Source organism: Diceros bicornis, chromosome 19, assembly GCF_020826845.1.
Source record: "Diceros bicornis minor isolate mBicDic1 chromosome 19, mDicBic1.mat.cur, whole genome shotgun sequence".
Lineage (NCBI taxonomy): Eukaryota > Metazoa > Chordata > Mammalia > Perissodactyla > Rhinocerotidae > Diceros > Diceros bicornis.
This window is the reverse complement of record NC_080758.1, coordinates 40770502-40785853: the sequence shown is the minus strand read 5'-3', so window position 1 is coordinate 40785853 and position 15352 is coordinate 40770502. Positions and strand designations below refer to the sequence as shown.

Sequence of the window (15352 nt, the reverse complement as noted above, 5' to 3'; positions counted from 1 at the left end):
TAAATCTGGAGTGAGGCCTAAGAATTTGAATTTCTAGTAAGAGTCCAGGTGATGCTGAAGCTGCTGGCCTGGGGACCATACTTTGAGAACTATTGCTTTACTCCTTTCAGTCTCTGCTTCCCAAGGCAGATTTAAAGGTGGTTATATGTTAAAGAATTCATGTTAACAGTTACAAGGAAACATTAAAGGGATTACATAATGTTACTGAGTCTTGGTCTCAGATGATAGACGGTAAAAGAAAGGTCACCTACACTTTCCTTCTCCCGAGGGCAAGGCTGGCCCCCACCTCCTACATGCCACCAGGCAGAACCCTAGTTTTCCCTACTGTATAGGAGGGCTGCAAGGATTGAATGAAATTAAGCTCTTAAGCGACACCTCAATAAACGATGGTTACTTTCATTTCGTTTCGTATCATATTGCCATTCGGCTACCCACTCCGATCAGAGGGTCACATCCTTCCGGCTCATTAACGGGGGGTGGGGGTGGGGGTGAGGCGAGATAGGCAACGGCGCCTGCGCAACTCCAAACGAGGCTCCAGGTGGAGGCCGCGCGGCACCTCTGCGGCCAGGTGGACCACTCCAGAACAGCGGGCGGAGACAGAGCAGCGCGTGGGCGTCTGCTTCCGGCCACGTGGTCTCACGTACGACCAATGGGAAAGTTTGACGTCATCCCCGCTTCCTCACCCTGGCAACGGGCGGGTGACTACTTCCGGTGCTGTGAGGGCTCCGGGCTGACGTGGGTGAGTGTCCGTCTTTCTCACGCTGTCCGCGCCGTTGCCGCTGTGGCGCCGCTTCGGCTCTTCGGGTCGCGTACGCTCGGTGGGACCTCCTCTCTCGGGCCGGGAGCGGGCGGCTCGCAGGATGCTGCTTGCCTGGGCGGTGCTGAAGGAGGGGACCTGGGACGTTTCTCGTCCTCTAGTCTCGGTCGCGCGTGGGGCCCCCTTCCCAGCCTTAGCTCGAGCTTGGCGGTCTCATTCCCTTTCCGGGGAAGGGACTGTCTCTGTGTGTGGGCTCCTCACACTCCTTCCATCCACTTCGCAGTTGGGGGCTGCGCGTTTCTCCGAGTCCGAGGCTTCTAGAGACCCGAGGGTGTGCGCGCTAGTGCTGCGTGTCGGATTGGGGCCAGAGCAGCCCCGTGGTGTGGTAGAGGGCTGGTTAGAGTCCCGCGGGACTTGAGCATTTGCTGCTCAGGGGAGGAGAAAGAGGAGGAGAGGACCAAGAAGATGAAGAAGGAGCAGCTGGAGAGGAGGGTGGCAAACGGGAGCTGGAGGGGCCCTGAAACCAGAGGGCGTCGTCTTTCCGGAAGGAGGGAGTTCAGCTTGCCTCGCCTCTGTAGGGGAGAGGAGTGAAAGGTATTTTGGGGACCATGTGACTGAGATAGTTGAATACTAAGCTAAGGAATTTTTATACACTGGGAGTTTAATAATTTCCTTTCTTGTTTGTTTTAAATAAAGCTTTTCCCTTTATTATTTTTATTTTCACTCTAAATAAAGTGCATGCTTATTAAAGAATATCTGGAAAATGCAGGAATATTTAAAGAAAGATCATCTATAGTTCCACCAACGTAGCATTTTGATCTCTTTCTAATTTTTTATAGCATATTATTAACCTACTTATAATCATAGTGTGTATGTATAAAAATATGAATATAGCATAATTTTCGTACTTTGCATCCATTGCATGGATAGATTTTTTTTGAGATATAATTCACATACCATAAAATCCACTCTTTTAAATTGTAAATTTCAGTGGTTTTTAGTATATTCGCAAAGTTGTATACCTATTACCACTATCTAATTCCAGAATATTTTCATCACCTCCAAAAGAAACTCTGTACCCATTATTGTCACTCTCCATTAGATCTCCCCTCCCCGGCTCCCCCTGCCCCTGGCAACCGCTAATCTACTCTCTGCATCTGTGAACTTATTTCCTATTCTGGATATTTTATGTAAATAGAATCATATAATATGTGGCCTTTTGTGTCTCCTTTCTTTCACTTAATGTTTTCAAGGTTCATCCATGTTGCATTATGTATCAGCACTACATTCCTTTTTAGGGCTGAATAATATTCTATTATGAATATGCCACATTTTGTTTATCCATCATCAGTTGATGGACATTTGGGTTGTTTCCACTTTTTGACTATTATGAATAATTCTGCTATAAACATCCAGGTACAAATTTTTGTGTGGACTTATGTTTTCACTTCTCTTAGATATATACCTAGGAGCGGAATTGCTAGGTGGTATGGTAACTGTTTAACTTTTTGAGGAACTGCCAGATGTTTTCCATAGTGGCCTGCACCAGCAAGATATGAGGGTTCTGATTTCTCCATATCTTTGCTAACACTTATTATCTATCTCTTTGATTATAGCCATACTATTGGTTGTGAAATGGTGTCTCATTGTGGTTTTGATTTGCATTTCCTTGATGGCTGATAATGCTGAACATCTTTTCCTGTGCTTGTTGGCCCTTTTTATATCTTTGGAGAATGTCCAGTCAGTTCCTTTGCCCATTATTAAATTGATTTTTAAAAAATTTTAAAGTTATATGATTCTTTATGTAGTTTGGATACAAGTCCCTTATCAGATATATGATTTGCTATATTTTTTCAATTTTCTCCCATTTTGTGGGATTTCTTTTCACTTTCTTGATGGTGTTCTTTGAAGTACAAAAGTTTGAAATTTTGATGAAGTCCAATTTATCTATATTTTCTTTGGTTGCTTGAGCTTTTGGTGTCATATCTAAAGCCATTACCAAATCCAAGATCATGAAGATTTACTATGTTTTTTCCTAAGAGTTTTATAGGTTTAGCTCTTACTTTTAGGTCTTGGTTTATGTGGAGTTAATTTTTCTATGTGGTATGAGGAGTCCAACTTCATTCTTTTGCATGTAGCTATACAGTTTTCCTAGTGTCATTTGTTGAAAAGACTGTTCTTTCCCCCATTGAATGGCCTTGGCACCCTTGACAAAAACTAATTGACCATAAATATATAGGTTATCATTTTCTTAACTTTTTCCTCTGTGTTGGACATTTAGGTTGCTCCCAGATTTTTGTTTTTCTAAATTACCCTTTATTAAACACAGCCTAAAAGGCATAAAACCTTTTCTGTATTTAAAGTTATTTTGATAGAAAGTGTTCTCAGAAGTGGAATTACTGGGTCAAAGATGAAATAAGTATGTTTTAGAGCTCATTTAATGAGGCATTAAACCTTTAATGTCTTGATATTAAGAGCAACAAAATGCTTCTTTATTCATCAGTTGCTATAGCTTAAGGGCTGGGTTTCTGTAAAAGCCTTTTGCTGTAAGATGGATGGATTCAATGACTTCCTTCCTCCTTCAACTGCTTCTAAAAGACCAAGTAAATCTGGAGCGAAAAACTTCAACACCAGGGGTAAACAGGACATATGGTAGTGTTCTAAATGGTTTAAAAGAAAAAAAATAGTGTCATCACATGCAGTAGGAAAATAAAACAATCTTTGAGAGAAATGAGGTCAAGATTTAGACCTTAAATTGGTGCCATGAAAGTCCCTGGAGTAAAAACATTGTTTTATTCTGAGTTTCTCTTCCGGCCTCGATAATCAAGTTAATTTACATTCATCTTGGCCTCAGAGATGGCTAACTTAAATCTTCTCTTTTTAGTAGATAGTACCCAGTAAAAAAAAAATTCAAATAGAAAAGGTTATTAGGGGAAAATCAAGTTTCCTTTTCATTCTTGCCGCTCAGTCTCCCAGTTCTCCTTAAAGGTATCCATGGTACTGTTAACTTGTGTCTGTATAGACTAGTGCATACATAGAGTCTTTCTGGAGAAATAGTGTATACCAAATTGTACATTGTAAGACTCTTGATACTTACTAACAAATTCCTTTTCAAAATGGTTACATCAGTTTATGGTGACAGTACAGTGCTAATTAGAAAGATTTCATGTTTATTTGTATTCCTTTGAAAATTTTTTCCTTAGTATTGGATATCTAGTTTATATTTTCTCTTTTATGTATTGTCTGCTGATGTCTTTTGGCATACTATTTGTCTTCATTGGAATTGTCCTTTATGAGATTTATTTTGGCAGCCTTTTGTAGGTGGTTGTTTTAAGGTAGTCTGGATTTGGGGAGAAAATTTAAAAAGCCTTTTGTAACATTTACACTAAGAGGTATGTGAGCTGAACAAGGGTCAAGGCAGTAGGGAAAAGGAAGTTAAATGCTTGAGGGACAAATCTATAGGATTTGGAAACTGTGTGTAGTCCAAGATGACTTTAAGGTGAATTAGAAGAGGATGGTGCTATTAAGAAAAATAAGGAGTAATGTGGAAAGAACTAGATTTCTGGGGAAAGATGAGTGTTTTAGATGGGCTAAGAGTGAGGAGGATCCAGGTTGAGCTGTCCAGGAGACTTGTGGCTAGAGCTCAAGAGACAGAAGATAAAGAGTTAGGAATCATCTGATTTACTGAGAGGATAGTTTTGAAAGGTTGGCAGTGGATGAAATTGCTGAAGGAGAAATTTGAGAATAGGCCCATGGACAGGCTGTCTGGGATTCATGTAAGAGGACAAAGTTGGGAGGGGTGAGAGGGGCCATGAAGAGCTAGGGGAGTAGATTGGCATGCTTCCCAAGGAGAGCAGGGGATCTGGAGAATCAAAGGTTGCAAGCAAAAGATTAAGAAAAGGGGATTAGCTTTGGTAACTTGGAAAAGATACATCTTATGGGTAAAGATACAATTTATGCGAAGCAGGAAGTTTTTTTTCCCCCCAACTTTATTAAGATATACTTCATTTATCATATAATTTACCCACTTAAAGTGTACAGTTCAGTGGTATTTAGTATATTCAGAATTGTGCAACCATCACCACAATTAATTTTAGAACATTTTTATTGCTCCCAAAAGAAACCTTGCCCCCATTAGCAGTCACTCCCCATTTCCCCTCCATCCTTCCAGTCCTAGGCAACCACTAATCTATTTTCTGTGTCTTTCGATTTGCCTGCTCTTGACCTTTCATGTAAATGGAAACATACAATATTGCCTTTTGTGTCTGACTTGTTTCATTGTTTTTAAGTTTCATTCATGCCATAGTATGTATCAGTACTTCATTCCTTTATATGGCTAAATAATACTGCATTGTATGCATACACAGTAGTCCCCCCTTATCAGCAGTTTTGTTTTCCGCAGTTTCAGTTACCCCATGGTCAACTGCAGGGTCTGAGAATATCAAATGGAAAATTCCAGAAATAAACAATTTGTAGGTTTTAAATTACCTGCAGTTCTGAGTAGCGTGATGAAACCTTGAGCCATCCCTCTCCGTCCCAACCAGATCGTGAATCATCCATTTGTCCTGCATATACATGCTGTGTACACTGCCTGCCTGTTAGCCATTAGTAGCTGCCTTGGTTATCAGATCTACTGTCACATCACGGTGTCATAGTGCTTGTGTTCAGGTAGCCCTTATTTTACTTAGTAATGGCCCCAAAGTGCAAGAGTAGTGATGCTGGCAATTTGGATATGTCAAAGGGAAGCTGTAAAGTGCTTCCTTTAAGTGAAAAGGTGAACATTCTTGACTTAATAAGGAAAAAAAAAATTGTATGCTGGGGTTGCTGAGATCTATGGTAAGAAGGAACCTTCTATCCATGAAATTGTGAAGAAGGAAAAGGAACTTCATGCTGGCCTTGTTGTTGCACCTCAAATATGTATGTATAGGAAAAAACATAGTATATATAGGGTTCAGAACTGTCCGTGGGTTCAGGTATCCACTGGGGGTCTTGGAATGTATCCCCCTCGAATGAGGAGGGACTGCTGTACCACATTTTCTTTAACCATCATCAGTTCATGGGTGTTTGAGTTGTTTCTGCTTTCTGACTCTTATGAATAATTCTGCTATAAACGTCCATGTCCAAGTTTTTGTGTGGACATGTTCTCAGTTCTCTTGGGTATACAGGCATACCTCGTTTTACTGTACTTTGCCGATGTGTTTTTTACAAGACCCTCCACCAACAAAAGGATTACAACTCAATGAAGGCTCAGATGATAGTTAGCATTTTTAGCAGTAAAGTATTTTTAAATTAAGGTGTGTACATTTTTTAAAGATGTATTGCTATTTCACACTTAATAGACTACAGTATAGTATAAACATAACTTTTATATACATTGGGAAACCAACAGATTTGTGTGACTCACTTTATTGTGATATCCACTTTATTGTGGTGGTCTGGAACCAAATCCACAATATCTTTGAGGTATGTCCTGTATACCCAGGAGTGGAATTGCTGGATCATATGCTAACTTTGTGTTTAACTCTTCAGGCAACTGTTGCAGAGGATGGACAAGTTGCCAGTGAAATGAATTTTAATATCATCCCTGGTAGGAAATTGCAGAATGTCCATATTCAAACATATTATTCAGAAATAAATGATCTATACAGTTGTTTTCTGTTGTGTAAATATAGGACATGCTTATGCATCTCTTTTCATTGGAAACCTTTTGTGTTGAGTGTTACCTCAAAGCTTAGATGAAGTGTTAGATGTTTTTCTTGTGGATCAATGTACTGATGTATAGTATACTTCGTCAATTTCAAAAGATGATTTGTAATAATGACTACAAATGTGATAAAAATATCACAGGGATATTTGATGTTAATCTGCAGTGATGATTTATTTTTTTACTTCTTAGTCTTAACTACAGAGATCAAATACTGTGATTTTTTTTTTTTTTTTAATTTGGATTACTTGTAGTTTGTACAGACCCAGAAGTTCAAGATCCAGAAAAACAAAAACAAAAAAGACCTCTTGGGCCAGTATTGTTGATTGGCCATGTTTTTGTCTGTTCCTTCCCTAGGTGGAATGAGTGTTGAGAAGCTTCAGAATGTGGCGTTTCCCCTCTTACTGCAGTTTTTAAGTAGGATCTCATAGGCTTCCCTTATTTTAGAACTTGGATTTAGCTAGTTACCTTGTGTTCCCATAAATAAATAAATGAATAAATAAATTTATTTGTAAGTAATACATTCAGATTCTTTAAAATTGAAAAGTACCAAATGGTGAACAGTGAAATTTCCATCCCACCTTTGTCTATCGTTCATCCAAATCTTCTTCTGGTGACCAGTTATACTATTTTTTGGTTTATTCTTCCAGATTTGTACTTCACATATATATTTAGCTGTATTATTTTTTCCCTTTCCTCAAAATATGGTACTGCATGTATTTCTATATTGTGCCTTTTATACTTACCAAAATATGTTCAAGAATAGTCATTCCATATTTGTATATCAAGAATGTTCTCATTTTTTTCCAGTGGCTGCTTTTATTTTTAACTACGTCTATCAAGACATATTGTTGGTCCATTTATTTCCTATTACAGACAGTCCTTTAGCGTATATTTGTAATTTTGATCATTTTGCCAAGTTGCCCTTGTTGAGTTGTATTAATTTATGCTGTTACCAGCAATATATGAGAACTCCTGTTTCTCTATACTCTTAAAACATGATGTTATCTTACCATTGTTTAACTTGGATTGGCAAACATCAAAAAGTATTTGAATGTAGTTTTATTTTGCATTTTTCTTTTGGGTGAGGTTTAGTATCTTTTGATCTGTTTAAACTGTTATACAATTTTTCCGTAAACTAGGATTTGCTCATTTGGCGTTTCTTTTCTGGTCTTTTTTTAGTCATTTGTTGGAACTCTTTATTTATTAGGTAAGTCAGACCTTTAATCGGTTCTGAGTTAAACAAAAACTGATGTTGGGGTAGAAGTTGCTTCATTTCTAATTCAGTTAGAAACATTCTGGTAATCATGGAGAGTTGGAAGCCAGAGTTGTACATTTGATAGCCTGTCTGCTTGAGTTCCTTTCCCAGTTCAGCAGAACTTTGGGGCCGGCTTTTTGGAGGAGTTTATTGACGTGACATGGTTTGCTAAATAAATATATTTCAGATAGTCTCTGAGGAATGGTAGATTGCTCAAGAAATAGCATATTAATTCATGTTCCACATTTTATTTTATTCAGACAAACTTGAGAAGCAGTGTTTTTAAATCTCTCCTATACATTAAAATGCCTATTACATCAAACCTTATTCATTATAAAATGTAGATGTTCTAATTTCTTATTTATGAAAAAGTGCATCTAATGGCAGTGAGTCAGAGTAGCTTGAAGTTTAATAACCTATGCTGCTTAGATGTGTTTTCATTTTAACTGAAACTCTTAATTTTCCAAAGCCTGAATTTTTATTCAACTTGTGTTTGTGGGACTAGTGGGCCGAAGCTCATTTCATGGCTGGGTCAGACATAATGGCCTGTATAGGCTGGCACGTGAACCACTAATTATTTAAATCCCACTTTGTCAACTGACACGTGAATAAATAGTAACCTAACTCAGAAAAATAACCAAAGTCAAATAAAGGTAATTGAGGCAGATCCTTGTGAAGTCATTGGAAGAAAATCTATCTTTAGAAAGAGAGCCACCACCACAAATCAAAAATAAAAACAGGCATTTTAACTCACTGTTATTTAATCAGTATCAGCACTCTTTTGTATTAAAAAATTTTTTTCTACATTTATGAATATATTAAACATTTTAATATAATAGCATATATATATTTTTGATGTAAGCCTATTTGTCCTTTGAATGAAATGTTATATAATAAAAGTTAAATGGACTCTCTTTAACCAGGAGTTAAAGGAAGTTAAAATACCATATTGCAGTGCCTCTCAGACCATCTCTGGTGTCAAGGACCAATTTAAAAAAATTTTCAATCCATTGCTGGCCATTTCTTTTGTAAAATACAAAAAAAAACCAAAACTGAAATATTGAACTGTGAATGAAAGATAAAAATAAGAGCTCAAATTTTTATTAGATTTGATAGATAACATTGTTTCAAAAATTAATTATAAACAAAACATGAGGAAATAGAAAAGAATTACAAAAACTATATACATTGTTGAAAATGTGCATATAAAGCAATTAATATATTAATAAAATAATAATCTCTTGCAGACTGGTAACAAACACTGGTCTGCAGACCACACTTTGAGTAACACTGATTTTTTTAGACTAGGCAGCTAAGTCACTCTTTATGTTACTGTTTATGTTTTCTATTGGAAAAGAAAGACTTGTGCCTCTCCCCATTTCTCAATTTAGAATAAGGTACAGATTTTTACCTAACAGTGTGCATCTTAGGTGTTCAAGTAGTTTCAAGCACCTGACTCTTGGATTTTCTTTAAATCTCTGTATGTCAATTTTTAAATGATCCATTTTTCCTTGATCTGGAATGTATTCTGCTATCATTATTGTTACTAAGCCAAGATTGCTATAAGCTTATGAGCTTGTAAGAAAAATTAGAAACTTTATGGTATAAGTTGCTAGTAATTTGTTATATTAAATTTTATATTTTGTCATTTATCTGTTGAGAATCTCAGAAATAAAGCTTTCATGAAAATTAACAAGTATTTGGGCTGGCCCTGTGGCTTAGTGGTTAAGTGTGCATGCTCCGCTACTGGCGGCCCGGGTTCGGATCCTGGGCGTGCACCTACGCACCGCTTGTCCGGCCATGCTGAGACCGTGTCCCACATACAGCAACTAGAAGGATGTGCAGCTATGACATACAACTATCTACTGGGGCTTTGGGGGAAAAAAAGGAGGAGGATTGGCAATAGATGTTAGCTCAGAGCCGGTCTTCCTCAGCAAAAAGAGGAGGATTAGCATGGATGTTAGCTCAGGGCTGATCTTCCTCACAAAAAAAAAAAAAGAAAATTAACAAGTATTTGCACAAGTGTTATTTTAATTTCTTGGTTGTCATATAATTTTGTTAGCATTTGTGTTTTACAATTGAGCTGTGGAACATTAAACAGTTTTTCTTAAGAGGTTCTTCACAGGCAGATGTGAATCTGTATGTTGCTTCATTTCTTTAAGTAAGCAGCAATCTGTAGATCTTATGTTCTCACCACACACACAAAATTGTAATTATATAAGGTAATGGATGTGTTAACTAACCTTGTTATGGTAATCATTTTGTAGCATATATGTGAACCAAATCATCACGTTGTATACCTTAAACTTACACAGTGTTATATATCAATTATATCTCAATAAAGCTGGAAAAAAGAAGTAAGCAACAGTCTATGCTTTATATCAAGGCTCAGTCATGTTGCCAGCACCGCCTGTGACTCTAGAATGTCCCAGAGATTATTAACATTTGGTTTGGAGGGAGTAGAAAGTGATATATTGAGGTTTTCTTCAACATAGATAAAATGAAAGATAAAATATTTTTGGACTCTGTATGAAGTCTTTTTACAACAGTTCTTTTGTTTATATGACTTCAAGCAAGTACTGTTAGTGGACAAAGAACTTTAAATTCTAACCTTTTTATATTCTTTGTATTACCCAGTTAAATAACTTTAAAATTAGGTTTTTTGAAAGTTATCCTTGCATGATTTGTGTAAGTTATGTGTGTGTTAGTGGAAAGAAATGCATACCATCTTTGCCTGTTTTCCTTTAGGGTAATTCCTCTCCTGTAATTACTTTTGGATGGAAGTATGCACTTTTCCCAATAGAAGATGGTAATCTCGGAGAATGACCATGGAGAAGGGGATGAGTTCTGGAGAAGGGGGGCCTTCCAGATCATCTCAAGTTTCGGCTATTAAAATAACAGCCAAAGAGCTGGAAACAAAGCCGTCTCATAAAGAGAAGCCAGGAGGCTTTGTGTTGGTGCATGCAGGTAAGCCCTAAGTGGGTGAGTCAGAAGATGAAAATAATGTTGGCTTTTTTTTTTCTTGCCTTGAAGTACGTTGAGAATTGAATTTCACCTTTTGAGCAGGCAAACTGCCAGAGGGGAGTTGGAACCAAAGAGATTGACTTCTATATAGTGAGGGTCTCCCTTATTCCAACTTGGAAGATCTTACAACGACAGCTCTTCTATGCCTTCTTCAATCCTCTATGCTATTATTTACTTTTACCCCATATAATAGATATATTTAGGTAGTGTTAAAACCATACAAGGTAATCTTTTAAATAAACTCTGGTTTATGTTTTTAAAAATAATACTGCTGAAAAAATTTTGTTAACCCTATATTTGACTATGGCCATCTTAGAGTATAATTACACAGCCTTAGAGCTAGTTCGCCTTCTTAGTATTATAAATGAAGAACCTTAAAACCAGAGCCACATGGCTAGTTCATGCTAGAGCCAGGTTGAGATAACCCTTAGTGGACCCTTAAGTCCCAGTCTAGTGCTTTTGGCAACACATCAGTCTGTAATCTCTACTTCAGAGGACTTCGAGGACAGATGCAGTGAAGTTCAACCCCTGGGTCCCCCATCATTGAAGGGTCTTGGGTTTCAGAGCAGTGCAGCTCTGCCCAGATCTACTCAGCAGGCTTTTTTTTTCCCTTTGGTCATTTTTATTTGCCTGCGTTCAGAATCTCAAGTTCATGACCTCTGTGAAGGAAGAAGGAATGGCTGGGTCTCCTTTTAACTCTTCTCAGACAGTCAAGCAGGATGGGAGCAAAAATAGCTTTGATATGGGGTAAGGAGTGAAATTATTTCTTCCTGTCAAACTGGTGTTCTGCCTGGTGATTAACTTTTGGCTATGTCTAGACTGGACAACTTGGGAAGTCTTGTGGAATCTAATCCAGAAGAATCTAAAAGAAAAAAAAAGGTTCAGTATCCTTTTCTTTCAAATAATTTTTCAAAGAAATGAGGTAAATTTATAGACATAACCAGTTAGAAGTAGACCTGGGGCTAGAACTCCTGTCTTGAGACTCCTAGTCCAGTGTTCTTTCTGCTACACCATGTTGATGGTGCATCTTTCATGGTACCTAGTGAGTTGTTTTATTCAGAATGAATATTTCAAAAACATACAAGAAATGTCTGAAATTTGTAACAAACAAAAACATAGAGCTTTTGACTTGTTGGCAAGCATTGCTTTCTATGACTGTCATGGCCTCTTTCAGACACACACTTGATGGTAATGGCTCTTCGATAAAGTTGGTGCTGGGGGTCTGCAGTAATAGGAGGAAATCTAGGTTCTGGCATGAAATAGTGTGGATTAAGGGTGACCTCCCCCTTCTAAATTATTGGCGGGTCAGACAGAGTGATTGATTATGCAGAAGTATATATCTTGCACATTAAACGGACAAAATTTCAATTCCTCATTCAATGTAGAGATTTTAAAGCTGTTTTTATTTTTTTCGCACTAGAGATTTGCCCAAATTTTACTCGAGTAGTTGATTCTTGATTTTTCCCAAATCTGTATACTACCTATACTGTATACCTAATATTAAAAAACTAAACACTTTCTTACCTTAAAATTTTAAAGATGAAACCTGTCTTTACTTAAATGTCTGTATCACTTCCATGAAGAAAAAATAACTTTAAACATAGTGCAAACAAAACAATGTATTTAAATTTTAGCTAGATCCTGTTGCATGTCAGTGGCTTAGATCCTAAGCCTACCTTTTCTTTGATAAATAGAGGAATTAGCAAGTGTTAATCAGATAGTAAAGATATACTGGAGCCATGCTGAGACTTTTTCTCTATTCCAAGCAGAGGAATTTATATGTTAATGCTATTAACTCTGTTATCCGTAAGCTACAGTTATATATTTGGCAATACTGTCCTATGCTCTGGGAAACACTGCTGAAAGATTGCCGTTCCCCAACCCCCCCATGCCCGGACATCTAATATCTAAGACAACAGACCTGAGATCACCTGTTAGAGAACCATGAAGAGAGGCCTATTAAATATTGGCACAGGTTCCATGAATTTTCAGAGTTTTCTTCAGAAACAGGATTAGAATTTGGGTGTATTATGGATTCCTGTTGCTTGGGCGTCTTTTCTGCCCTCTTGGGGCCCTTAACAATAGCTTCGTGTGCCAGTTCTTTCTCTGCCTTGAGGATAGGTGTGTTAAGTTTGTGTCAGAGTCTGCAGTCCCACAGGAGGAGCCCTGAGGCTTAGAGATGTAGTTCTTAACCTTTGTTTTGGACTCCTATGGGGCCTTGATGGGAAGTGGTGGTTCAGAACTCTGTTATAGAACTTCCATCAGAAGCCTGATCATCACAAGAGTTTAAGGACTCTTGTATTGGTTGCTTTCTTATTTAGATTATTCTCAAATCTCTAACTAAGCAAGTATTAATCCTTTTAGGGAAACAAATTTCAGAGCCATTCTCTTGAGGAAGTTGCTGGGTGTTTATTAAGAGACAGGGACCACCAGGATTTCCTTTTTTGTTTGTTTTTGTGAGGAAGATCAGCCCTGAGCTAACATCCGATGCCAATCCTCCTCTTTTTGCTGAGGAAGGTTGGCCCTGGGCTAACATCCATGCCCATCTTCCTCTGCTTTATATGGGACGCTGCCACAACATGGCTTGACAAGTGATGTGTCGGTGCGCGCCTGGGATCCGAACCTGTGAACCCTGGGCCACCACAGCAGAGCATGCGCATTTAACCGCTGCGCCACCGGGCCAGCCCCAAGGATTTCTAATAGTCAGTCCTGAATATACCTTCACTGAGGTTTAAGACACCCTTAGCTACATTCCAGGAGGTGAGAGGGTGTAAAGGTTTGGGTGGAGTGGTGGTATTGGTGGTGGTTTTGGACAGGTTGGATGTAACACCCCTCAACTTCAAATGTTATTTAGACACTACCTAGTTTTCTGAAGTTACTCTTAAGAATTCTGGATTCTGAATAGTAATTTCCCAAATGGCAGTGGCTTTCTAAAGGTCAACAGAGAGGAACTTTAAGGAACTCTGTCCCTGACACTGCCAGGGTTATCAACTCCGGACCAAAAAAACTCCTGACTTTGGAGAGAGGTTTTCAAGAGGAGAGGTGACGTTGATAAAGCCTCTTTGTGGACATGAGCTGTTTCTAGTGCCTCTTGCAGGAAAATAGCTTTTGAAAGAGGAGATAAGGCATGGTATTAAAAAGGCTTATGGTGGAGAAAGAAGCTGTTAGATTTTAAAACTCCGTACAGTTAGGACAGTAGTTTTATTGTCACTAGGAGAGCATCTGTATATGGACTATTTACGTAGTATAAGCAATGTCTGTGATATTTTAATGGTAACTAACAATTGGTTTTTTTTTCTACTACAGGTGCAGGTTATCATTCTGAATCCAAAGCCAAGGAATATAAACATGTATGCAAACGAGCTTGTCAGAAGGTATGAAGAGAATGTATATGATGGAAACATTTCAGTTTTGACCATAAAGCAGCTTTACCTTGAAATTCAAAATTTTAAAGTTTGATTTATAAGACAGTCGTTGGTGTCGACCACAAAATTATTTTGCTTTTATTTGTGAGGTCTTTTGTTTTGTTTTGTTTTGTGTTTTTTCTTCTCCAAATGATGCTTAGATCTTTCCCTTACTTTCCCAGATTAAAGTCTGTATTTTTGGAATTGTGGGCACACAATCATGTATTTTTAAATCTTTGCGAAGGTATTGAGCTCTATGGAAAGGGTAGGGAAAACAACTTAAAGGTGGCCAATGTATCTTTCTATGAAGGGAAAAAAAAAATAATAAAAAGTTAAAATGGGTGCTTTTCTTAGGGAGATTATCTGGTACTTTTTCCTTCTATTTTTCATCACGTAGTTTGTATCATGGCAAATTCATTGTCATTCTTGAGTTTGGCTTTGCCCTTGTACTCAGTTGTGCTTTTTTTCTCTTTGGTTTTTGAGGTTTTGCTAAATTGTTGAATACTTAATGTGGAGGCAGGAGTTGACCCAGAAGAAATATTATTTGTTTTTATTTTGATCTCGACTATATACTCTTGTAGGCAAACCTTTCATTACTTTTTATGCAAATATAATGTTAATTAGATATTCTATATCAAGTAAATATGGTTCTCTCTCAGCTCTTTTCATATATCTTTACATACCATTTAAAAGAAAGGTTATACTTTATTAGAGATCTGAGCTTTTCTTATGAATGAAATTCCATAAATAAAGAAGAATATTTTGTATTAGGGATTTTACTGTTTTTTAAAAATTTGTAATAAAGCTAAAAGTTCTAAGCTGTTTTATATTTTTTATCTTTGTTTTCAAAGTGTGAAATCTTTTTATTATCTGAAAAGAAGTACGTTTTACTTTTATAGAAGTATAGTCCTAGAAACTTAATACGTTTGGAGTGCATAATCAGCTTCCTCACTTTATACAATGAAGGAACTTCTTAAAACTTTAATGAGAAAAACAGTTTTTAGTTTTTGAGCTTTCTCTTTGTTGCCTAAATTGGAGCTTTAATAGTTCATTTAGAAATCAGTTTTCCTTCTCTTTTTTTCCTGTCTTAATTTAACCCAAGAAGCAAGGTGATTTTATAGACCTTTACTCTCTGTAGTTTATATTACAAAAGGATATGATTTGTTTATCTCAATATGAAATACATTAGTATCAAAAATGCTGTT

At 37.4% G+C, this 15352-nt stretch overlaps 1 protein-coding gene across 13 annotated transcripts in view; it reads left to right on the top strand.

The window, feature by feature from the left end:
• The first annotated feature begins 689 nt into the window (after nt 1-689).
• TASP1 (taspase 1) overlaps nt 690-15352 on the top strand; it is a 255473-nt gene continuing 240810 nt past the window's right edge. For 7 of the 13 annotated variants that reach the window (XM_058563234.1, XM_058563237.1, XM_058563239.1 and 4 more), the window contains exons 1-3: nt 780-1351; nt 10468-10686; nt 14050-14117. In XM_058563234.1, coding sequence (XP_058419217.1) covers nt 10542-10686; nt 14050-14117 — 213 coding nt within the window. In that variant the 5' untranslated portion in view covers nt 780-1351; nt 10468-10541. Of the gene's footprint in view, nt 740-773; nt 1352-7643; nt 7672-10467; nt 10687-14049; nt 14118-15352 lie in introns of those variants that run through there. The other 6 variants (XM_058563229.1, XM_058563230.1, XM_058563227.1 and 3 more) reach the window with 6 other exon arrangements.